This window comes from Phalangium opilio, unplaced genomic scaffold (assembly GCF_054372755.1).
Source record: "Phalangium opilio isolate 3A_F unplaced genomic scaffold, DU_Popi_V2 ptg000088l_1, whole genome shotgun sequence".
Classification (NCBI taxonomy): domain Eukaryota; kingdom Metazoa; phylum Arthropoda; class Arachnida; order Opiliones; family Phalangiidae; genus Phalangium; species Phalangium opilio.
In genome coordinates, this window is record NW_028324193.1 from 3038865 (window position 1) to 3062317 (window position 23453).

At 37.3% G+C, this 23453-nt stretch overlaps 4 protein-coding genes across 12 annotated transcripts; 2 read left to right on the forward strand and 2 right to left on the reverse strand.

Annotated features, from left to right (window-relative positions):
• The first annotated feature begins 2283 nt into the window (after nucleotides 1-2283).
• Nucleotides 2284-4723, forward strand: LOC149649082 (uncharacterized). 2 transcript variants are annotated; one of them, XM_089849391.1, is made up of 3 exons: nucleotides 2284-2554; nucleotides 4097-4288; nucleotides 4354-4723. In XM_089849391.1, the coding sequence occupies exons 1-3, from the start codon at nucleotides 2284-2286 to the stop codon at nucleotides 4371-4373; spliced, it is 483 nt and encodes a 160-aa protein (XP_089705517.1). In that variant the 3' UTR covers nucleotides 4374-4723. The 2 variants fall into 2 exon arrangements, with proteins under 2 accessions (XP_089705517.1, XP_089705516.1); XM_089849390.1 differs by having other exon boundaries at nucleotides 4097-4723.
• Nucleotides 4724-9149: 4426 nt separating this feature from the next.
• On the forward strand, nucleotides 9150-11295 carry LOC149649083 (uncharacterized). Of its 5 annotated transcripts, none has more exons than XM_089849514.1 (6): nucleotides 9150-9361; nucleotides 9436-9531; nucleotides 9609-9764; nucleotides 9822-10079; nucleotides 10154-10306; nucleotides 10375-11295. In XM_089849514.1, the coding sequence occupies exons 2-5, from the start codon at nucleotides 9450-9452 to the stop codon at nucleotides 10186-10188; spliced, it is 531 nt and encodes a 176-aa protein (XP_089705640.1). In that variant the 5' UTR covers nucleotides 9150-9361; nucleotides 9436-9449; the 3' UTR covers nucleotides 10189-10306; nucleotides 10375-11295. The 5 variants fall into 5 exon arrangements, with proteins under 5 accessions (XP_089705640.1, XP_089705641.1, XP_089705637.1 ...); XM_089849515.1 differs by having other exon boundaries at nucleotides 9612-9764; XM_089849511.1 differs by having other exon boundaries at nucleotides 9150-9531.
• LOC149649084 (uncharacterized) lies at nucleotides 10979-14901 on the reverse strand. 4 transcript variants are annotated; one of them, XM_089849508.1, is made up of 8 exons: nucleotides 14626-14901; nucleotides 14511-14538; nucleotides 14154-14430; nucleotides 14023-14079; nucleotides 13527-13950; nucleotides 11743-13451; nucleotides 11555-11684; nucleotides 10979-11496 (listed from the first exon to the last, which is right to left on the reverse strand). In XM_089849508.1, the coding sequence occupies exons 3-8, from the start codon at nucleotides 14412-14414 to the stop codon at nucleotides 11267-11269; spliced, it is 2811 nt and encodes a 936-aa protein (XP_089705634.1). In that variant the 5' UTR covers nucleotides 14415-14430; nucleotides 14511-14538; nucleotides 14626-14901; the 3' UTR covers nucleotides 10979-11266. The 4 variants fall into 4 exon arrangements, with proteins under 4 accessions (XP_089705634.1, XP_089705633.1, XP_089705635.1 ...); XM_089849507.1 differs by having other exon boundaries at nucleotides 11743-13950; XM_089849509.1 differs by having other exon boundaries at nucleotides 11396-11509; nucleotides 11743-13950.
• A 4665-nt stretch (nucleotides 14902-19566) lies between these two features.
• Nucleotides 19567-20269, reverse strand: LOC149649085 (uncharacterized). Its single transcript, XM_089849392.1, has 4 exons — nucleotides 20230-20269; nucleotides 19924-20163; nucleotides 19723-19834; nucleotides 19567-19640 (listed from the first exon to the last, which is right to left on the reverse strand). The coding sequence occupies exons 1-4, from the start codon at nucleotides 20244-20246 to the stop codon at nucleotides 19578-19580; spliced, it is 432 nt and encodes a 143-aa protein (XP_089705518.1). The 5' UTR covers nucleotides 20247-20269; the 3' UTR covers nucleotides 19567-19577.
• Between the last annotated feature and the right edge of the window lie 3184 nt (nucleotides 20270-23453).

A 23453-nucleotide genomic window follows, 5' to 3' on the forward strand; every position in this document is an offset into this window, starting at 1 on the left:
CTCCTGCTTTGTTTAGGCTTCGGCTTCGATGTACCGGGTTGGCCGCCTTTTCTTGAAGCGTCATCGCTGTCTGTGAATCTTGACCCAATTCCAAAAAAGGGATAATCACACCCCACACATCATTGGCTTAAGGGGATAAAACCGAGGTCAAAGGTACCATTTTCTGTAATAGAATATAATGCTTTAAAAAAAACTCAACGACGAGATTTGAAGGATTTTGGGACAGTTGAGCTTGAAAAATTCTAATAAGGAAGCCCACCGTCTATTTTTTCCGAAGACTATAATAATTAATAAAGTCAGGGGCACGGAGCACTGAGCCCAGATTTTGGAATAAACTGAAACTGGTCCGAGCAATTAATAAACCTATCTTATTTCCTATCCGGGAACTTGGCGTTGATGAAAGCGATACTAAAGGATTTTATTTCCTAGAATTTATTAACATATGAAAAATAATAAATATAAATACATTTTTCAAATAAAGTTTATTCATTTTTAAAATTTTAATATTAATTTAACAATAATTCGGAAAATAAATACAATAAAAAATTTTTTATGAACATTATTTAATTAGTTTGTTTGCCCTGGACCCTCGATTTAAGCTTCTGCATGTTCCTTTCACTTTTGCAGAGATTCCTCCACTTATCACAAAGTTGTTGAGCCGTTCTTTTAATCCCGTATTCTTGGGCTATTTTAGTCCAGCAGCGACCATAATTTTGTACACCAATGAACAAAAGATCTTCCTCGTCCTCTGTCCAAGGTCTCCTGCTTTGTTTAGGCTTCGGCTTCGATGTACCGGGTTGGCCGCCTTTTCTTGAAGCGTCATCGCTGTCTGTGAATCTTGACCCAATTCCAAAAAAGGGATAATCACACCCCACACATCATTGGCTTAAGGGGATAAAACCGAGGTCAAAGGTACCATTTTCTGTAATAGAATATAATGCTTTAAAAAAAACTCAACGACGAGATTTGAAGGATTTTGGGACAGTTGAGCTTGAAAAATTCTAATAAGGAAGCCCACCGTCTATTTTTTCCGAAGACTATAATAATTAATAAAGTGGTCCCTGCAGGGAGCACTGAGCCCAGATTTTGGAATAAACTGAAACTGGTCCGAGCAATTAATAAACCTATCTTATTTCCTATCCGGGAACTTGGCGTTGATGAAAGCGATACTAAAGGATTTTATTTCCTAGAATTTATTAACATATGAAAAATAATAAATATAAATACATTTTTCAAATAAAGTTTATTCATTTTTAAAATTTTAATATTAATTTAACAATAATTCGGAAAATAAATACAATAAAAAATTTTTTATGAACATTATTTAATTAGTTTGTTTGCCCTGGACCCTCGATTTAAGCTTCTGCATGTTCCTTTCACTTTTGCAGAGATTCCTCCACTTATCACAAAGTTGTTGAGCCGTTCTTTTAATCCCGTATTCTTGGGCTATTTTAGTCCAGCAGCGAGCATAATTTTGTACACCAATGAACAAAAGATCTTCCTCGTCCTCTGTCCAAGGTCTCCTGCTTTGTTTAGGCTTCGGCTTCGATGTACCGGGTTGGCCGCCTTTTCTTGAAGCGTCATCGCTGTCTGTGAATCTTGACCCAATTCCAAAAAAGGGATAATCACACCCCACACATCATTGGCTTAAGGGGATAAAACCGAGGTCAAAGGTACCATTTTCTGTAATAGAATATAATGCTTTAAAATAAAACTCAACGACGAGATTTGAAGGATTTTGGGACAGTTGAGCTTGAAAAATTCTAATAAGGAAGCCCACCGTCTATTTTTTCCGAAGACTATAATAATTAATAAAGTGGTCCCTGCAGGGAGCACTGAGCCCAGATTTTGGAATAAACTGAAACTGGTCCGAGCAATTAATAAACCTATCTTATTTGCTATCCGGGAACTTGGCGTTGATGAAAGCGATACTAAAGGATTTTATTTCCTAGAATTTATTAACATATGAAAAATAATAAATATAAATACATTTTTCAAATAAAGTTTATTCATTTTTAAAATTTTAGTATTAATTTAACAATAATTCGGAAAATAAATACAATAAAAAATTTTTTATGAACATTATTTAATTAGTTTGTTTGCCCTGGACCCTCGATTTAAGCTTCTGCATGTTCCTTTCACTTTTGCAGAGATTCCTCCACTTATCACAAACGCAAACCTTAAATCCTAAATTTCATATTTTTGCTTGTTAAATTTTAGTTCACAATATATATATTTTTAAAGATTCTAGACACTGTTGTACTGCAATATTTCGCCGGTGAAATGGACACGATGTTACATCATGTATCTCCGATTAGTTACTTCGATTCATTCTCCATATTTTCAAGCATGCCCATTAAGAACGAGCGTTCACAAAAGAATCTCACCATCAAAGGACACGATAACACAGTTTGGACGTTGAACGCTTTCTCCCTGATATTAGTGTCGCTAGTGACACTTCTAGCTACCTGTAAACAAATGAAATTATGGAAAAAGAATTGTTGGACTTTTTCAAAGTGCATCTGGATATACTTTGCTGATTTATTGCAAAATCGTAAGTAAATTAGACCGATTTAATTAAATAGTTAAACCATGGCAAGAAGGAATATACAATAAGAATAATTCGCTAGATTTTGCGCCGGTATCAGTTGACAAGTAAGCCCCACCCCTTTCATGTCCGTCATTGCTCTGCGTTTTCCTATTGGATCCCGTGGGGATAGGTCATACAGACGCGAATAATAATATAATAATAATAATCTAGGCTTTGTCTATGAAGGGATTTCCACACTAAACCTGTGGCTAGTTTACAGGTGGGTCCCTTTGCAATGCATAGAGGGGTGGTGGCTAGCCCCTATGCCACAGCTAACCTACAGCGCCCTATACTAACTATTACCGTTAACCTCTGCAAGTTTTGATGGAAAGGAGAAACCGGGTTAGACCGCGGAGGAAAACTCCTTTTATCAAGCGGGGAGAGAACTTGCAAACTCTACGCGGAAGGATTTGTTCCCGGATTTTCACCCGGTGCCACAGTCCGGGATCGAACCCGGGATCCTCTTGCTGCGAGACGAACGCGCTAACCGCTTCGCCACCCCACTCCAGGATGACGTATTTCGACTAGAAAAAACATAACTAGAGCAAATTAAACAGAAAATGGTGGCTGCCCGCGGTGCTGAATAGGTACGCCAGTTGTTTTCAATTGCCATTAACTAGCTAGTTAAAGGTTTTGAACGTAAATTGGTGGAGTTGAATATGTAACTCTACGTGAAAATTGTTCTACAATTATTTCTAAATCGAATCAAGTGTACTAATGATTTCGTGAGTTCCAAAAACCAAACCGAGGCTTAACGCAAAGGTAAAAGAGATAGATAGTGAAAAACATAAAGTAAGATAAAATATTAAGCCCCCACCTCCGTTTACAATCCTCCCCCCCCCCACCAATGAAGGGGAATTGTCGGCTATAACGCGAGCACCGAACGCCTTTTTATGCCTTCAAATATAAATCACTTCCTGGTTTAACCAAGAAGCGATATATAGTTTATTAGGAAGAAGGTATAAGATGCCTAGGACTGTTCACGAGCTCGAGCCAGCTTGCCGAGCTTTTAAAAAGCTCGCTCAGCTCGGCTCGCGAACAGTCCTAATTTAGATGCCTAAGTATTCGCGCGCCATAGTCCCAGTCCCTCTTCAAAAATACAAAGAGGGGACGTAAAAGGAGGCCGAAGTATTTCGCCTCTCCTTAGTCGGAGAATACGTAATTTTCGTTTTTCGCGTCGCGCTAACGTCAGTTTTCTAGAACCAATGAGATGCTGGTTGTAATTTAGAGGCGGAGATTAACTCCGGACCTACGTTTGAACTGGAGATAAAGCTGGAAATGCGGCGAATTTACACCTTCTCCCTAATAAACTAGATATCACTTCTTAGTTTAACTAAAGAAAAAATAATTGAAACTTGATGTTGCTAAAATTACGTTTAGGAAATAATTTGAGGGGCGAAGTTACAAAATGTGTAGCTACACAATTGCGCTTCTAGAATTTTCGTTTGAAATATCAGTAATTTGTTTTTCAGAAACCATATAATGATGTATATTTAATGCTTTTAGCTGTAGCATCATTGGAGGAACGTGGAGTGAAGAAATGGTTGCGCGCTATTTGGATTTTCGGAACTTTGGTGCTGGCGTATGCGTGGTCGGGAAATTTAACTGGCACACTAATGACTGGCAAGTCCCAAAAATTTGACACTATCGAAGATTTGATTGCAAATCCAAAAGTTTTGACTCTCATGTCCAAGAATTGTAAAATATACAATTTAATAACGGTATGTTCCATATATTATAAACTTATGTTAAAACCTATTTAGTTTCTTCTGGAGTATGTTAATCTCTCAGTTTGAAGTTTTTTATCGACTAGTGATCACAAAGCTGCTCGAAACCCATAAGATGTTCCAGAAAATTTTATAATAAGAATTAGATTAAAACATTCGTTCTTGATTAAAGCAATATGTGGTGCGTGCTTTTTTGATAGTCTTTTTTAGTTTTCCCCCCTTTTTTCCCAATTATTTTGTGACCAATTTGGCCGCCCAAAACTGTAATATTTCCCAAGGCCATCTTTTTATTATTAAATGTCATTTAAAAAATCGGTCTGTGCAGGAACCAGTAATGCTTTTAAAATTACCGGTAATTTACAAAATACGCGAAAACTACCGAATTATATCTTACCTTAAGTTTAGAGTGGTAATTTTATCGGTAAATTAACTAAATTTTAATCGGTACTTTACCCGATAAATTACCATCTTTAAGAATTAAATTGCGGTAATTTCACATCTCTAAGGAATACATACAGCCCCATATCCGTCATTAATTTCTATGAGGGATTTGTGGGCTGAGCTTGAACACTTCCCGTCACGATTAACTAACTGTCATTTCAATGGTCGATGCAACAGCTAGGCAGCGAGATGGATTATTCGCATCATAAATTTCGTCATACATAATGATGAGTCTAGCTATTCCCACAAAATCTCCCTTTTGATGACGTTGCTGACGGAGACGGCGAAAAATACGTTAATCCTTTTTACCTCTGTCGCTATGACCCGTCTCTTCTTTCATGCCCCCCCCCGGGAAGGGGGTCGTGGACTTTGACGTGCGCCCAATACACCCTGCTCTCTATTCCTGCTTCTAAAATTACATGAATCCCTGGTAACAGTAAATAAATCTAAGTCGACAAAAACACTTGTCTCGGGGCTAATTCGTGATACAGTTGCACGCGTTAATTTTTCAGCAAAACGAAATTGCGTATCCCGGTTTGAGGAAAAAAGGAGGGAGACTATTTCATTTCCTCAATGATCCAAATGTAACGGACCAATTGGCGAATGGCAAATCGGTTATCATTGATCAAACGCAAATGTTTTGGGATCCTGGTCGCGGACATTTGTTTAACCTGTGGAATCAATTGGATGAAAAGAAAAGACGGATTTATGTCGGAAAGAAAACTTACGAGCCCATATTCGCTCATATGTTTTTCAACAAAAGAATTCATCGAGAAATCCTTGAGAATGTCAACTATCTGTAAGTATTTTGGACGAAAATTAGAGATGACCGATACCCGGCTTAACCCGATACCGATCGTTGCCGGTGCAAACAGGAACCGATACCGATATTTACTCACTATGATCCAAAAACTCGATTCTTCGACCGATGCCAATATTTTTAGTAGGACAGTGCCATTTACGGATCAAGGAAATAATTTAATTTAAAGTGTAATTTCATGAATTATACTTCTAACTACACTGTTTAGAGGTATTTCCAAAATAATATTATTTTTTTATATAAATGAGAAATCATCACGATTGACATTCAAAGAAATGAAATATTATCAATACATTACTGAAAGACCTAAAAATGTCACGTAGCGCCATTTAAAATATTTTAAACGAGTATCGGTTTAGTAGCATATTAAACGAGTATTGGTTTAGTATCATATTAAACCAACCGATCCGATACTATCGGGAAACCCTGAGTATCGGTGCCTAGTTTTAAAATCATTCAGAAGTATTTCCTGGATGTTTCACTATGCAGACTGTTCTTATAATAACTAGAAGAATCGATAAAAAGCACTTGATTTTCCACTTCACCCTCCCTTCAAGGAATTTGAAATGTTCATTTTCGCGCGCTTGGAATTTTAAAATATTAGATTTTGCGCGCAATGCCATCTCGCGGTAAAATAGAGGAAAAATAAGAAGTGGCGTTTCTTAAAAGTCGCCCCCTTCGAAACTACCGCGCACAGGCCTTGATTAACGTAGGCAGCGGTATAACTAAGTTCCTGGATAATTCTCGAGGTTTTACGTTGAATTACAGTCGATGTGTTATTCTATAATTAATTTTATTATTATTTTTTTTTAAACAGTTGCCAACGAATATTTGAAACTAGTCTACTGTCTACCCACAGATTTTCTGCAAATTTTTACGCTCAAAAATACCTAGTGGAGTCTGGCGCTTTGATATTGGGAGAGCCAATGAACTTGATCTTTCTCACTTCGGTTTTCCGAGTCTGGATTGTAGGAAACATTATGGCTGCATTCATTTTCGTCTTTGAAGTGATTCTGTCGTTAGTGATATTTTCTTACGGGGGATCATAAATTATTTTTCCGTATCAAATTTCAATAGAAATTCTATACATAATTGGCACATCAATTTTAAACATACTTCGAAATTACTATTTTTATAAGATCAACTCAGATTCATATGGATCTCATGACATTTACCTCATTTCACCTCAACAGATTTTAAATAGTTTTTTAATAGAATTGTAATGAAATACAGCAAAATGCTAAAAAATTATACAGTTTAAGATTTTTATGAGTTAGAAGAAGCAGTGGTCACAAAATGTGCCCGTTGGCTATTTGTACGATTCAAGGGCACGTATAAATTCGTCACCAATAAGGTCATAAGACTCATTTCTACAAAAATTCCACTAGAATTTAGTATTATCCATGAGTTATCTGCAAAATTTAAACTATTAAACATTTATCAACTAGTTATTTCAACATCACGCTAAGTAAACCCAGGGATAGATGTAATTTTAGAAGCTGGAATGGAGAACGGTTAGTATTTACTTCAGTCCGACTCATAGCCCGGCATAGAGCCCAACCCTTCAACACGTAAAGAAAATTTTAAATTATCTTATTGGCTCAGTTAAACTTCGTTTTGATGACGTTGCTGACGGGGACGGCGAAAAATAAGTAATTCCTTTTTACCTCTGTTGCTATGACCCCGCCTCTTCTTTCATACCCCCCTCCCCATCCCGTGGAAGGGGTCCGGGACTTTGGCGCGCGCCCACATTACACTGTTCTCCATTACTGCTTCTAAAATTACATCTATCCCTGGAAAACTAATTTATTCATACCCATGAAAAGTGTTTTACAAATTTCCTCATAAGAATAAAAACAGCAATCAGAACGAAAAGAACATTCTGCTCTAAAATTGCTTGATTCTGCTGCTTAAAAATTCAACTAAAAACATTTTCTTTTTAAATCCAACAATTTACTGCAACATGTCTATTTACCCTGATTTAAATATAAATTTAACTTTAGAAGCATTATTTACAATAATATCAGTGGCACCGCCAGGATTTTTTTGCCGATAGGCTAAGGAAGATTTGGGGGCCCCTTTTTTAAAATTTCAAGAGAAAAATCTAGTTCCACAGCGTCGATAATATTATATTTACAACTATTTTTATCATATTGTATCATAATGTATTAAAGTTCAGTATTTTCAGAAAATAGACAATTTATATTATTATATTAGGGATAGATTTAATTTTAGAAGTAGGAATGGAGAACAGAGTAATCTGGGCGCGCGTCAAAGTCCCGGAACCCCTTCCCGGGAAGGGGGGAGTATGAAAGAAGAGGCGGGTCATAGCAACAGAGGTAAAAAGGAATGACGGATTTTTCGCCGTCACAGTCAGCAACGTCATTGAAACGTAGTTTAAGTGAGCCAATAAGATAATTTAAATTTTGGTTACGTGTTGGAGGGAGGGGCTCTTTACTGGGCTATAAGTCGGAGTGAAGCAAATACTAGCCGTTATCCATTCCTACTTCTAAAATTAAATCTATCCTTGATTATATAAACTATAGTTTGCGAAAATAATAAAAATACGGAGCCGGAGAGAGAGGGGGGGGCGGTGAGGGGATTTTCAGTTAAGCCCCCTGTGAGGTCATTGTGCACTGTCGATGTGGTGAGGAAAGGGGAACTCGGTTTACCAAAAGGAGTCTGACCTAGAAGTTATTTGGGAACAGAAGGAATGGGAGAGAAGAAGGTTAGGTAAAGAGCGTGAAACAAGACGACCCAAGGGCTCGTAATAGTAGCCACATCGTACTGTACTAAACAGGCGTACAGAAAATTTTAATGAATAGCCCCTCGATTCTCTACCATTGACTGTGCTAAAATGATTACCCGTAATTCTGACTTCATAGAGGAACAAAACATTTGAGTGATTAGCCTCACCATGACCTATCTTTCACTGTTTCACAGTGCTAAATTCCTTTCCCAATGTGTGATTAGCCTCTCGTTGCGCTTGAAAGCGTAACATTCTTGATTAAGTTTTTAAAATTCTTTAAGCAGTGGTAAAATGATTGGTCGTAAGCGTTATTTCAATAACTGTAATTATGTTATAATTGTACTATCCCGAGTCCACAATCTAGTATCAGGAGTTCATAATAACCCCGAAGGGGATTGTTATGAACTCCTGCTACTAGTATATATTTTCCTTTGATTTTAAATTTTTTCTCGATTTCTGGAGAAATAGACGTAACTTCCAGTAATAAACACCGTCTTAAGACCATTCTAAAAATAACATCAGTATATAGTTCCTTTTGCTTTTAAAAGTTCCCTCGATTTCTTTGAATTTTGAAATAGGGAAGCGGGATTGAAAGCGTGAAATCCTTATTGTCGAAGTAGGAAACCTCCCATTTAAATCAAGGCAATACCATAATCCTATCTCTCGCCTTAAATACATCGAGCAAATGTAAAACACAATTCACAATGCTTAACCTCACTAGTACAATTAAATGCAATGCTTAATCCTCTCCTATTCAGTCTCACTTCAATGACAAAAGAAAAATAGCACCTCATCACATTCCTCTCCCATTCACTCTCCCTTCAAACATGGATTAACTAACGCTAGGGATTGTTCGTTCCAACTAAAAGATGAAATATGCTTGTTCCAAACGCCCCCTAGCAGCAGGTACTATCCCTAACAGGAAGTCATTAGAAAATTGGACCAAATATCACGTGTCCTATGACGTCAAAATTTAAAGACCAGCCTGTCGTCTGCTTTGAAACATATTTTTAAAATGAAAAGCTGAAGCAACAGTGGGAGTTATAAATCATTACTTTTGTTGTCATGAAATATAAATATAAGTCTTTCAAGATATTCATTTGTTTAGTTGTTTACCAAAATATGTTCTCGAACCATACATATGAATTACTCGGTATTTCTCGTCCAATAACTACAACATTAAGTTATGGAGAAAGTTCCTCCGGTAAGTAGTGTTGGTAAAGTAGCAACAATTTAAATTAAATGCACGTTTCATTCATGTTTCATTGATTGTCATTACAGCAGACGAGGACTTAGAAGCAGTATCACGGGATTTTGAGGTTAAGGAAATTTCTAATGAACCAACACCTCCATTAACAAACATAGTTAATGCCGTACCAAATACGAAGAAAAGGAGATGCACACCCAAACCAAAGGGCCGTGCCCAAATTGTCGAGCGTAAGCAATACTATAAACTTATTACCAGTTTCATTATATCATAACCTGCATTACTAGAAAACGAGTATGATTTAATGTTTGAAAAAACATGGCAAAAGAGCTTAACTGCAGTAAATAACGAGTTTGAAACATACGCTGATGAGGAGAATCCTGTCAATGAAATGTTGAAAGATTTTATTTGTTCAATGCAAGTAAATGGAGATTTGTACTCGGCATTGAAGAAATTACTGGCCACGTTATTTACCAACACCAAAGAAGAGTTTGTGCATACTACATTCAAAGACGCACTAAAGCTGGATTTTCATACTTTAATAAGTAACATTCGTACTACTTACAAAAGTACAATACCAGACCTTGAAATGCTGAAAGGATTGCATGTATTGTTGCAGCATTTGTACTCTATTGGAAAGTGTTACGAAAGTAGTTCACCTAAAAATGATTCATATCCTCCACTAAAAGAAGAGAAAGACAATCTATATTATGTTATTGGATACATTATAAATAAGCTTCTCAATCACAAGAGTTCCAGCGAAGCAAAGAAGGTGGGAAATATTTTAATAGAAAATGATTTTGAAAAGGTTCCAATTAAGTTTCGCAAATGGGTTGAAAGGCAGGACCGTGGAGCCCTCAAATATGCAACAGCAGAAGCCATAGAAGTCTTCGAAAATATCCAGCGTCACGTTGGTAGCGTCTACAATGAAATTTACCAAACGGACAAGGCTAGAAAGGCTACAGAACTGATTCAAAACGATAAAGCCATAACCGACAAATGGGCCAGTATAGCTATACAAGCTGGTGTTTCCGAAGACTTTATAAACAGTGTTAAATGCATGTTTATTCGAAAATACATTAATACAATTGGGAAGGGGCATACTAACAAATTAAGAAACTACAAAAAAGAAGAGACCAGGAAAAAACAACTTCAAACTAAATTCAAAACCAAAGAAAAAAACAAGCTTAAAATTATTGAAGAGGTGAAGAAGCAGTTGAGTTACAAGCACAAAATAGTATTGTAGTATTCGTATGATCTCAATAATTATAGTGCGATCACGTTATTATTTAATTGAACATATATTACAAAATTCTCGGAGACTGATTTGGAATGAATTTTATGCCATGGATTAACTAACGCTTAACAGTTAACCCAAGTTTATGCGTCCAATTTTGAATTAAATCAATAATGGTACTATGACACGATATGATAAACATCGTCATTTCAGTTGAATATTACTTTATTTCCTCATTAATGACAATGCTGTGATATGATGTGGTACAAATTGTAATTTCGTTTAAATGTTCCTTTTATTTGTCAATGACGGTGCTGTGATATGATTGGCACAAATTTTAATTTCGGTGAAATGTTCCTTTTTATTTGGCAATGACGATACAATGGTAAAATCGTAATAAACTGTGATATGATTGGTATAAATTGTAATTTCGGTTAAATGTTCCTTTAATTTGTCAATGACGATACTATGACAAAATTGTAATAAACTGTAGTATTAAACTGTGTTGCCACCACCAATCTTAATTTTTACACGACCCTCTTTTAGACATTGTAATTTTGGTGCACTACGGGAATATTTGTACAAGGTTGGCATTGAACCAGCTTTACAAGCTTGGCGTTGCTTACTAAAGTATTGCTCTAGCGGGTCTTGATTAAAATGGTCTGTTAGAACAAACTTTGCTCCTTTATCCAATAGAAACGGCACTAGTTCCAAAAGGCAATTAGCTAAAATTCATAACTAATTAGAAATAAGGTTTAAATATCTAGGAAAAGTAACTATTACTTGTTTGCCGCAAACCCGACAAAGTTTCCTGGCTAAGCAACATTTTGTTTTTTTCGGATCGTTTCATGGGTTTTTCAGCAACGTACTGTTCCCACTCTTCCAAATAAACAAGGAATACATCTTTCAGCCACTAAAACAAATAAATTTAAGTAAGGGTCAAATATCACATATTATAGCAACCAATTTACCTTAAGTCGAGAATCGTTTTTCGACGTAAAAGGGCGAATATTTGGGTTTCTGGAATGATCAACTAAATGTCCAACGTTCATGATGTCGAACCATTTATTGAATATTTCAATAAATCGAATTAGTTCTCGCGATGATTCCCCGAACTCCAGTTTCATGGCGTTAGCTACTGATTGACTGAGCACTTGTGTGGCATATCGAACTTTCATTCGATTCTGTAAGTTAATGTGGTCAGAAGTCAATTTATGCAGTTTTCTTAAGTTGCCACTTGAATTAAGATCTTTATGATATAGTTCCTTGATCTTGTTCCAAGTTAAATTTTCACCATTGATCTGCATTAGCCTGTATTTGCAGTTTTCAGTGCTGTTGGCTAAACAATTACGGACAGTTTTTATTAAATGTGGAGAGTCAAATAAGAAATAAATCCAGCGGTCATCGGCACCAGAGTAGGGGTTTTTTGCCTTGTAGTAATCTTGTTCAGACATTGCATTCATGCGGAAACACTTTCTATTGGTTGCAGCGCCATCACCTACAACACAGATAATTTTGAAGCCAGCCAGTTCCAGTTTCCTAACTGCTTCCCATATTATACTGTCAAGCTTCTCTGCAGTAAGAGAAGCGGTTGCAAAATACGCAAATGGGTAAATGTATCCTGACGTTAGACCTCTTAGCATTAACTGAAGTATGTGAGTAGCTAAAGGCTTTTCTTTGTACAATTCTAATTTGCATTGTGCCAAACGTTCTGTCACATCATTTAATTCAGTATAACCACAAATATCCCCAGTATCAACCCTATAAACTAAATCCTCCTGGATTTTTATTTCATCTAAAACTAGGCAGAAATATTTCTGGTGTTCAAACTTTTGTAACTCCTTTATATCATTCTTCATTTTTGTGAATATCTCTGGATGAAATCCAGTTTTTGTTCCAAAATCTGAAGAATGACGACGTAGGGTACTATTGGAAGGTAATTGTAAAATTCCAGAATCATTTAATGCCTTATAGAGTCCAGGAGACTTTTCGTACATAAAGAGGCACCATTGAACTACAAGGGGATGCCAACGTCTGGCACTGGGCTTGGACTTTGCCACAGCCAGTTGGCTCTTCAAGAACATGGTTGAGAATTCATTTTGGTTCTTGTTCCAGGAGCTCCCAGGCTTCTCTGAATTCTGTCTTTTATCCTTCAAATGGCCATCTTCATGAGGCTTCTGGCTTAAATTTGATTCAAGAATGTTTAACAGAAAAGCGTGCTTATCATCATCCACTGTCTCCCCTCGCTTCTTGATATGTCTTTCAAGTTTAATCTTCTGACGTTTAATTTTAGCCTTTAAATTTAATGCACTGTTCGTTTTCTCTCTCAGCTGACTAATAAGTTCATCTTTTGACAAATTGCGGTAAGGAGTTAATGTTTTTTGGTTATTATTTTTCGATCTTTTTGCCGTAATTCTAAAACTGTCTCGTTGCTTTATACAATAGAAACATCGTCTAGTTTTTTGTTTTAATAGAGCTAGGCAGCACCTTTGACTGTGAATGGCACCCAAGTAGTCTTCAAATCCCAAGGGTTGCATGCGGGTTTTGAAAATTTGTTTGTACTTTTCTTCGCCGTTTCCAATACATATTCTTAACTCTGACATAAGGGCAATGGTTTTCTGTAGTTCTTCTTGTGTTTGAATGCTTTCAGGCAATATTGCTAAAATTGAGGCATCACTCACTGCATGATTATTTATCTTGTAAGAAGCTTGTAACTTTTCATTAATAGTAACACCTATTACAGTTAAGCCAGTACCTTCATGGATTTTTCTAACAGTAAAGTTATTCTCAAGCAATGTCTGTGACCAACCTAATAGTATAGGAAATTGATGAACCATTTTCCGCAAGTTCGGAGGATCATTATCTTCATATTTAGAGTCCACTGGTGCTTCGTTTGCAGAGTTCACTAGTGCATCATTTGCAGAGTTCACTAGTGCATCGTTTGCAGAGTTCACTGGTGCTTCGTTTGTACAGTTCACTGGTGCTACGTTTGTAGAGTTCACTGGTGCTACGTTTGTAGAGTTCACTGGTGCTACGTTTGTAGAGTTCACTGGTGCTACGTTTGTAGAGTTCACTGGTGCTACGTTTGTAGAGTTCACTGGTGCTACGTTTGTAGAGTTCACTGGTGCTACGTTTGTAGAGTTCACTGGTGCATCATTTGTAGAATCCATTTGCATTTCCTGATATAATAAGTAAAATTTTAATCACCACATCAGAACCATAAGAGTTAATTGCAACTCAAGAACACTAACTGCGGAGTCTTCACAGATTAATATTGAACTTTTGGGTTTCAATATAGATAACAACCCCTGGAAGAGTTAAAAAACTTAGATTAATTGTGGTTATCCTAATAATTAAGTTACCATATTTATGAGTATATTACTTTGACTTCATGAATGGGATCAGGAAACAGTTCTGTCGGCCCTTTTCCACCGACAAAATGCTTGGAGCATAAGTATGTGTCCCCACTAACCCGTTCGATTGGGTAGTCTTCCCTTGCAAGCCAATCGATCCACTTCTTACATTTGTCATATTGTCTCTTTGGTTTTGGGAAGTTCACGAAAAATACACCCTTCATGTGTGGTTTATGATTATACTGGGAATTGCTAACACAACCGTTATAAACACACCGTTTCTTCCTCATTTTACAAATAATATATCTATAAGGATATTAAATGCATAATTAGAAAGATTTACACTCTCAAATTAATTAATATCGTTATTAACACCAAACACTTACCAATCCACAATTGTCGAATATATTCAAACTTCAGAACAGGTTCGTAATTGCAGAAATAACATAATTAGTACTGCACAACCTATGAATACTTATGAGGTTTTTAATATTTACTCACCAATTAACGATTTCTCCTCTCTTATTAAGCATTAATTAAGTTTTTAATCACAAAATGTCTCACAATACAAATCCCGCCTCAATTGGGCGCCGCCATCTTTAAAATCCGCGAAACTATTTATTTTGCCTAGAGATGGCGCAATATCTACATCCGGTTTGGTCCAATAAATTGGGGGAATGAAGGGGGGAATCAATGACTACTTCGGAACATGTAGTTGGCGATGGAAATACATGGGAAACGCGGTTAGTGGACTATCCCTAGCGTTAGTTAATCCATGCTTCAAATGACGTACGAAAAATGTTCATCATACGATTATGCTAAAAATCAAAAAGCGAGATAACCTCCCCTGCAACAAAAATCAACTGCGGGGACAGTACGAATTTTAACTAGCTGGACGGTTTTTTGGATCGCCTGATTTGTGACTTTAGACCCTACCCTATAGTGCGAAATGTCCGCCCAGATAAGTGTCTTGCTATCCCAACGTTTACTACGGTTGATTGCAAAATGCACTTTATGGATACAAAATCGGTAAGCGAATGGACAAGAAATTTGCAATCAAACGGTCTGAAAATCAGCTGGCGAATGGACTCAAAATTGGTAGTCTAGTGGACACGAAATTGGTAGTCTAGAGGACACGAAATTTGCAAGCAAACGGTCAGAAAATCGGCAAGCGGATGGACACGAAATCAACTGGTAAAAGGTTATGAAATCCCAAGGTGAATAGACGCAAAATCGGCTTGCGGATGGACAACATAACGGCTGGCTAATGAACACGATATCGGCTGGCGAATGGACACGATATCGGCTGGCGAATGGACACGATATCGGCTGGTGAATGGACACGATATCGGCTGGCGAATGGACACGATATCGGCTGGCGAATGGACACAATATCGGCTGGCGAATGGACACAATATCGGCTGGCGAATGGACACGATATAGGCTGGGGAAATGGACACGATATAGGCTGGGGAAATGGACACGATATCGGCTGGGGAAATGGACACGATATTGGCTGGCAAAATGGACACGATATTTTCTGGGGAAATGGACACGATATTGGCTGGCAAAATGGACACGATATCGGCTGGGGAAATGGACACGATATTGGCGGGCAAAATGGACACGATATCGGCTGGGGAAATGGACACGATATTGGCTGGCAAAATGGACACGATATCGGCTGGCGAATGGACACGATATCGGCTGGTAAATGGACGGTTTCAAACCATTCGATTGAAAAATTGATTCGGAGGCCCCATTCGACCGAACTCCCGCACTTTTGGCGACTTTCGTAAAGTGGTAAATAGCTTCAAATGACTGCACTTAACGAAAGTGTTCATTGCTATTTCATCTCCGATACTAATAGAGGAGCAAAGATATATGTTTTAGAACGATTTGAAGGCTTATCTAAATATAAGGGAAAGATGAAATTAGCCATATTCCGTAACATTTTCTTTGATATTATTGTAAAATCATGCTTATAAAGACAAATTTATATTTCAATCTGGGTAAATTAACATGTTACAGTTAGTTGTTGAGATATAATGGATTTTTAAATGAAGTTTTGCTTATAGTTCAAATTTACATCAGCAGAATCGTGGAACTTTAGTGGAGAATAGGTTTCGTTATTATTTGGATTTTCTAAACCTTTATTTCAACCGAAATCCTACACTTTGGGCCGTTCACGTAGAGTGTAGGAGTCGTGATCACTTGACGAGCATGCCGCTATCCATTGGCATTAAAGGAAACCACACATTTCCATAAACTATTATCATTTAAATAAAATAACAGAAGTTTAGAATGAAAAACGGAACAAATTCAAGAAGTCAAACGTTGACATGATATAGATACAATTCAGATAAATTCCAACAAGCTCGACGACGTTGGAAACTCAAAAAAAGAGCAGCCGGCATATTGTTCCATTACAAGTCTAAATTTAGCACGCGCGAAGCTTAATATATCGTAACTATTGGACTGTCTGATTAGAGTTCTGAAATAAGGAAGTCATAGACTTATTATGGGAGAGCCAGGGGAATGTCTCATTACAAGATAAAACCAAGGAAGTCAGGGACTGAAATAAGGAATAAAATAAAAACAAATGACACCTAAAACATCTAATAACAATACTAATAATGAATATCAGATACTGAAATGTAGAGAAGCCGGCGGACTGTCTCATGACGATCGTCATGAGAGAGTGCGCCGGCTTCTCTATATTAAGTGTCGCATTTTCAGTTTCAGTCTGATTATGAGACAGTCCGCCGGCTTCTCTATATTATATCTCGCATTTTAGTTTCAGTCTGGTTATGAGACAGTCCGCCGGCTTCTCTATACTAAGTCTCGCACTTTCAGTTTTAGTCTTGTTATGAGACAGTCCGCCGGCTTCTCTATATTAAGTCTCGCATTTTCAGTTTCAGTCTGGTTATGAGACAGTCCGCCGGCTTCTCTATATTAAGTTTCGCACTTTCAGTTTTAGTCTGGTTATGAGACAGTCCGCCGGCTTCTCTATATCAAGTCTCGAACTTTAAGTTTTAGTCTGGTTATGTGACAGTCCGCCTGCTACTTTGAATTAAGTGTGGCGCGTTCAAGTTATACTCTTGCATAGTTAAACGTGCGAGACTTAGAGAAACCGGCGGACTGTCTCATAACAAGACTAATACTTGAATGAGCGGGACTTAATATAGAAAAGCTGGCGCACTGTCTCAAAACATGAGTATAACTTGAACGCGCCACTCTTAATACAGAGAAGCCTGCGGACTGTCTCATAACCAGACTAAAAGCGAAAATGCGAGACTTGATATAGTAAAACCAGCGGAGTCTCATAAACAAACAAAAACTGAAAATGCGAGGCTTAATATAGAGAAGCCGGCGGACTGTCTCATAACCAGACTAAAACTGAAAATGCGAGACTTAGCATAGTCAAGCCGGCGGACTGTCTCATAACCAAACTTAAACTGAAAAGGCGAGATTTGATATAGTAAAACCAGCGGACTGTCTCATAAACAGACTAAAACTGAAAATGCGAGGCTTAATTTAGAGAAGCCGGCGGACTGTCTCATAAACAGACTAAAACTGAAAATGCGAGGCTTAATTTAGAGAAGACGGCGGACTGTCTCATAAACAGACTAAAACTGAAAATGCGAGGCTTAATTTAGAGAAGCCGGCGGACTGTCTCATAACAAGACTAAAACTGAAAATGCGAGGCTTAATTTAGAAAAGTCGGCTGACTGTCACATAACAAGATTAAAACTTGATCGTCCCAGAGTTAAAATGGAGAAGCCAGCGGACTGTCTCATAACCAGACTAAAAATGAAAATGCAACTCTTAATACAGAGAAGCCAGCGGACTGTCTCATAACTAGAATAAACCTGAAAATGCGAGACATAATATAGTCAAGCCGGCGGACTGTCCCATATCAAGATTAAAACTTTATCTTGCCAGAGTTAAAATTGAGAAGCCAGCGGACTGTCTCATAACCAGACTAACACTGAAAATCCGAGACTTAATATAGTCAAGCCGGCGGAATGTTTCAAAACAAGACTAAAACTTGGTCGCGCCTGATTTAATATAATCTAGAGTAAGAAAAACAGGCCAAATTTAGAGCATTCGGAAGACTGTTAACCGACTTATAAAATTAGTAATAATAATGGACTGTTTACATTATTGCTTTTCGGCTTGTGTTTACGTGTATTATCAGTCCCGAGGTTTTAGGACACCTAGCGAACACACGGACTGTTAAAAGACTGTACTGTGGAGCCCATGTGCTACTGGGGCTATCAGGCTAGTCAAAAACTTTTACCACGAGTGTTAACCCATTTCCCATTTTGTAGAATATTGTAAAAATCAAATGCTAAAAGCGTCATCATACTTGTGAAACTTTGTCTAACGTAAATTATCTTGTAGGTCAAAATATTGTATAAATGGTATTTTAGAATTATGGTTACCTCATTTCGGGGCCCCTCTGAAATTTACGGGTAGGCTGGAGCCTACCCAGCCTCCCCCCTGGCGGCGCCACTGAATAATATAGAAAGAAATGTTACGGATTACGATAAGCCTTCAAATCGTTTGAAAATGTAACTTTTTGCTACTCAGTTATTATCGGGCGAACTGATCAATGAACAGTATTAGCCAAGGACTTTTAGGGTTTGACCTAGAACATTTGAACATAAAGATGAAAATTGGTACATGTGTTATTTTTGACCCAACAAAAAATATACTAAAATTCCCCTGCTGTAGAGCGCGAGCTTTCGCCGCCATCATGGAAAATGGCCGCCCGGAATGCAAGCTTCAATGTTTTCCACATTCTTCTTCAAAAATTATGAAAATTGGTGCACATTATGATAAGAGCCACATGAACATCATAGTAAAATTTTACAGCTGTTTACGATAGTTTGGTTGCCATATTGGAAAATGGTCGCCGTGAATGCTGGGTGCAGTATATTTCACAGTTCTTTACACAAGAGGTTCCGCACTTAAAGATAATTAGTATTAAAAGTTGGTCTTGAGTGGTGTGAATGGGTCTTAGGATTCGGGATATAAAAACTAGTCCTTTTTAATCTAATAAATATATGAAATAAAAATCATAACGATGTTTCTGATTGCAAATAAGCAAGTAAAAGTTTTAATTAGTTCCGCTAGAGGCTCACAGATGCCGCTGTCATGTTTTGATAAACGTGCTTGATAAAAACAACGTGTTTCGCGGCAAGCCGATTTGAATTGTAACTCTATCTATCTCATTGGTTTTAGCCAGCATTCTTTATTGTAGAAAATACATAAACAATTTGTTAATATCAACATTAGACATTTTAGATATGAACAAATATTTATTTACAAAATTAATTTAAAAGAAAAAATAAGGCAAATTAAATTTAGACATGGTAGTTAATTAAACAGAAAAACAAATTATAAAAATTAATTAAACAGAAAAACAAATTATAAAATTAATTAAACTATTTTGGGAGGGTTTTTTTCAGCATTTCTGCCGCGCTTTGCAAATCAGCAACTGTAGTGGGCTAGGAAAAGAAGAAGATGATTATAATGCTTTTAATTATTTTTAACGCAATGATTAAAACTTATATCCTTATCAATTTTCACCTTAGTATTTTTACTTTCAATTAGTGAACTGAAATCAACCGGACTTCCAGCCAAGGAAAACAGTAATTCACCAGGAAGTGGTTTCCTCATTGATGAACGCGCAAGAGGTTTGCTATAAAGAGAAATATTTGGAATTGTTAATAAAATAATGGACATCTACTTAACATATAACAATTATTCCCCCCCCCCTCCAAATTATACCTCAGATCAACTTTGGGTATAATTTTGGTGATTTTTTTCTTTCCACCCAGATGTGTGTAGTAAACTTCACTTTGTTTAACATCTATGGAGGCTTTCTTTCTTGGCTTTCTAGATTTTTCCGTTAAGCAGCCAGTACTTTCAGCCTTCTTCAATGAAGGTGCCTTCACAATGCTTCGTGTTGATTTGGCCTTGACAGCAGAGTCAGCCGACTTACACCTCAACCTCTGCTTGTGGGTTTGTCTGGAAATAAAATTTAATCCCCACTATTAATATATTAGTAACTTGGGGGTTAAGCCTAAAACTTACTCGATGGATATCTCCATCTCACTAACATCATCATCATCCACAGCATATATATATATATATATATTAGTAATTACCAGTAACTAGAACAACGCGAGGAAAGTTAATAATCTACTACCTAATTTTAAGACATCGCCCATTTTCATCTGTCTTAGTTCCTACAATGACACAGTGTAACGTGTTACGTCTCTTATACAAATTTTTACCGTTTTGATTAGTTACAATCTTACCGCTGGTATCTGCGTTAGCGCTAGTTGAAACTCGGCAGTCATGTTTTTTATTTTGGCTTCGAAATTACTATTAAGTCTAGTAATTTCGCTTTGGCATTGCGCCTCGATGTTTTCACGTAACAATTTGTACTCAGTATCAGTACTTTCTTGGGTTTAGATGTTTTTAACTCTTGGGTGGCATTGAAATAAATTGGTTGCGATCTAGCGACGTGAAAATAAAACTAAACTTAATAAGTCGTGCGCGAAATTTGACATTTAAAAGATTTAAACTAAATATAAGCACTCTCTAGCATCAAACACCAAAAGCGTGTCACAAACAACAACGGTTTTTCGCGCTTTAAATACAACTCAGTGATCAAGCCAATCACCGTCATATAGTTGGCCATCCAATCGGCGCTGGCCCTTAATAGGCTTACATTTTTTTGCCGTTTTCGGTTGGCATTATCCATGGAGTAGTTTTTTTGTGGAGTGATAATGACATTTCTATTAAAATTGACTTAAATGTACTTACGTCTATGGTAATATTGCTCCATGGTGGCAGATTGCTAACAGCATCACATTTCTCGTGACCTTTCGTCTGATTACGATTTAGGTCTATTCTTTGCTTTGTTGTTTAGAATGAGATAGAATATATAAATTAAACCTAGAGTCACAACGTGAGATCTAGAGATCGACGTTTCGCGATACACCTTTTGTCGAGCATGAATCTTTTATTACCGTCTGCTGCTATAATCTGTGTAACAAGCTGTCAAGATAGTTTTTTAAACGTGCTAAATAAAATACGCGAGTTAAATAATAAAAAAACTAGTCCTTTTTAATCTAATAAATAGATGAAATAAAAATCATAACGATGTTTCTGATTGCAAATAAGCGAGTAAAAGTTGTAATTAGTTCCGCTAGGGGCTGACAGGTGGCGCTGTCATGTTTTGATAAACGTGCTTGATAAAAACAATTAAGCCGATTTGAATTGTAACTCTATCTATCTCATTGCTCAAAACGTCACGAAGCACAAATGGCGCTATTCAATTATAAAAACGACCTCGCAAAAAATCAATTTTTTTAAGAAAATTATGTCTATTTGAATTGAAGAGTTAATGGGTACGTTCAGGGTACGTTCAGTAACGAAAATCTCAAAGAAATCGCTTTTTTCTTGATGTTTGGTTGATGGGCTCGAGACGTCATAGTGACGTAAAAGGTTTTGAACGGAAAAGTGACATTTTGAAGTTAGCGATGTTTTCGAAAATGGAGTTGGGGGAACGTCTTACTAGCCCTCAAATCATTACGAAGCACAAGTGGCTCTTTGCAATTATTAATAAGCTTGCAAATAATGAAATTGTTTAAGAAAATTATGTCCATTTAAATGGTAGAAGTAGTTTTGGAAGAAAACGAATACAATTACTGTAGGAATAGAATTATTGGAATTTAATTTTTAAATCCCGCGCCAACTTTTCGTCTGTCAAGTGTTCAACAGTCAAGCGCTACGTCACGCCATCAAAAAAAACCATCTAATCGATATGGTTTTTTTTGATGGGCAAGCGCTGAACATCATGACGTCAAAACCAGAAACGCAAAAAAGCGTACAGTAGGGAAAATCTGACATCGCTGAGTAAGCGCTGTCATCAAAGAGGGTTACTGAACGTACCCTGACCCTCTTTGACGACAGCGCTTACTAAGCGATGTCAGATTTTCCCTACTGTACGCTTTTTCGCGTTTCCGGTTTTGACGTCATGATGCTCAACGCTTGCCCATCAAAAAATCATCTAATCGATATGGCTTTTTTGATGGCGTGACGTAGCGCTTGATTGCTGAACACTTGACAGACGAAAATTTGGCGCGGGATTTAAAATTTAAATTCCAATAATGCTATTCCTACACTTTTCTTTACAAAACTACTTCTACCGTTCAAATAGACATAAGTTTCTTAAAAAATTTCATTATTTGCGAGCTGGTAAATAATTGAAAAGAGCCATTTGCACTTTGAGGGTAAGACGTTTCCCCAACTCCGTTTTCGAAAACATGTGACGTCTCGAGCCGCCGTAATGGCGAGAACAGAAAAATACCTCGTTAAAAAACAGATGCACGGCGTCTTAAATAGTCCAAGCAAAAACTACCCAGTTTTATAACATTTTAACGACTTACTCCCAAATAATCTTTGGTATTGTGAATAGTTTTATCTCTAGAATATTTTAGACACCCTACTCAGTCTTTATAGTAGTTCTCGAATTTAGGTACGTGGTAAATCGGTTCTTTAGGCGGAAGGATCGGATGGATCCGAAAGAGTCGCGTTACTGAATTATTTCCCTCCGCGTAAGGGGAGGTTCTTTCCTAGGAGCTTAGAGAGTATCGTGTAGATCCACCAGGCACATGTTACGTACTTCATGTGTAAAGCCTAACCGGCTTCTGCCAATAGCGGGGAGAGCCAAAGGCAACAACTGGGCGGGGCGAAACGGCCGAGCGAAACCTTTAGGGAACGATCCAAACCTAGGGCGAACCCAAGCAACTCCCGAACCGGCACCCCGAACTCGGGCGCCCTCAGCCACGACAAGTCCTTTTGCTCTGCTCCGTCACAGCTAGTACCGCGACAATTTCCACGCATTGCTGAGCAAAATAATTCGGATCGTCTACATTCACAGTTCTTTACACAAGAGGTTCCGCACTTAAAGATAATTAGTAATAAAAGTTGGTCTTGAGTGGTGTGAATGGGTCTTAGCATTCGGGATTGCGAACCCATCCCCATTCTTCTGGGTTTAAATCGTTTCCTAGCCATTGTAGTAGCGGAATATCTTGGTTCTTTTACTAGACCATCACACCCGAATTGGAACGTCTTCATTCTTAAATCTGAAACCAAAACCACACCAAGAAGAGATCTCAAATCGAGACATTTGAGAAAAAAAAGGTTCCGAGAACACTTTCATTTACATGCTTTAACTGCATGTGGTTATGATAAGGCGGGGTTTGAAGTAATGACAGATAATCAACATCTTACAAGTACGTTGA

Coding starts and splice junctions, on each gene's coding strand:
- LOC149649082 (XM_089849390.1), top strand. CDS start 2,284: ATGGACACGATGTTACATCATGTATCTCCGATTAGTTACTTCGATTCA. Junction 2,555..4,096: donor TGCTGATTTATTGCAAAATC/GTAAGTAAATTA, acceptor TAATGCTTTTAG/CTGTAGCATCATTGGAGGAA.
- LOC149649084 (XM_089849507.1), bottom strand. CDS start 14,414: ATGAGGAAGAAACGGTGTGTTTATAACGGTTGTGTTAGCAATTCCCAG. Junction 14,080..14,153: donor ATCCCATTCATGAAGTCAAA/GTAATATACTCA, acceptor TAACTCTTCCAG/GGGTTGTTATCTATATTGAA. Junction 11,497..11,554: donor GTCGGGTTTGCGGCAAACAA/GTAATAGTTACT, acceptor TATGAATTTTAG/CTAATTGCCTTTTGGAACTA.
- LOC149649083 (XM_089849512.1), top strand. CDS start 9,393: ATGAAATATAAATATAAGTCTTTCAAGATATTCATTTGTTTAGTTGTT. Junction 9,532..9,608: donor TTATGGAGAAAGTTCCTCCG/GTAAGTAGTGTT, acceptor TTGTCATTACAG/CAGACGAGGACTTAGAAGCA. Junction 10,080..10,153: donor GGATTTTCATACTTTAATAA/GTAACATTCGTA, acceptor GTATTGTTGCAG/CATTTGTACTCTATTGGAAA.
- LOC149649085 (XM_089849392.1), bottom strand. Junction 19,835..19,923: donor ATACCCAAAGTTGATCTGAG/GTATAATTTGGA, acceptor TTCTCTTTATAG/CAAACCTCTTGCGCGTTCAT. Junction 19,641..19,722: donor TTGAAAGTAAAAATACTAAG/GTGAAAATTGAT, acceptor TTCTTTTCCTAG/CCCACTACAGTTGCTGATTT.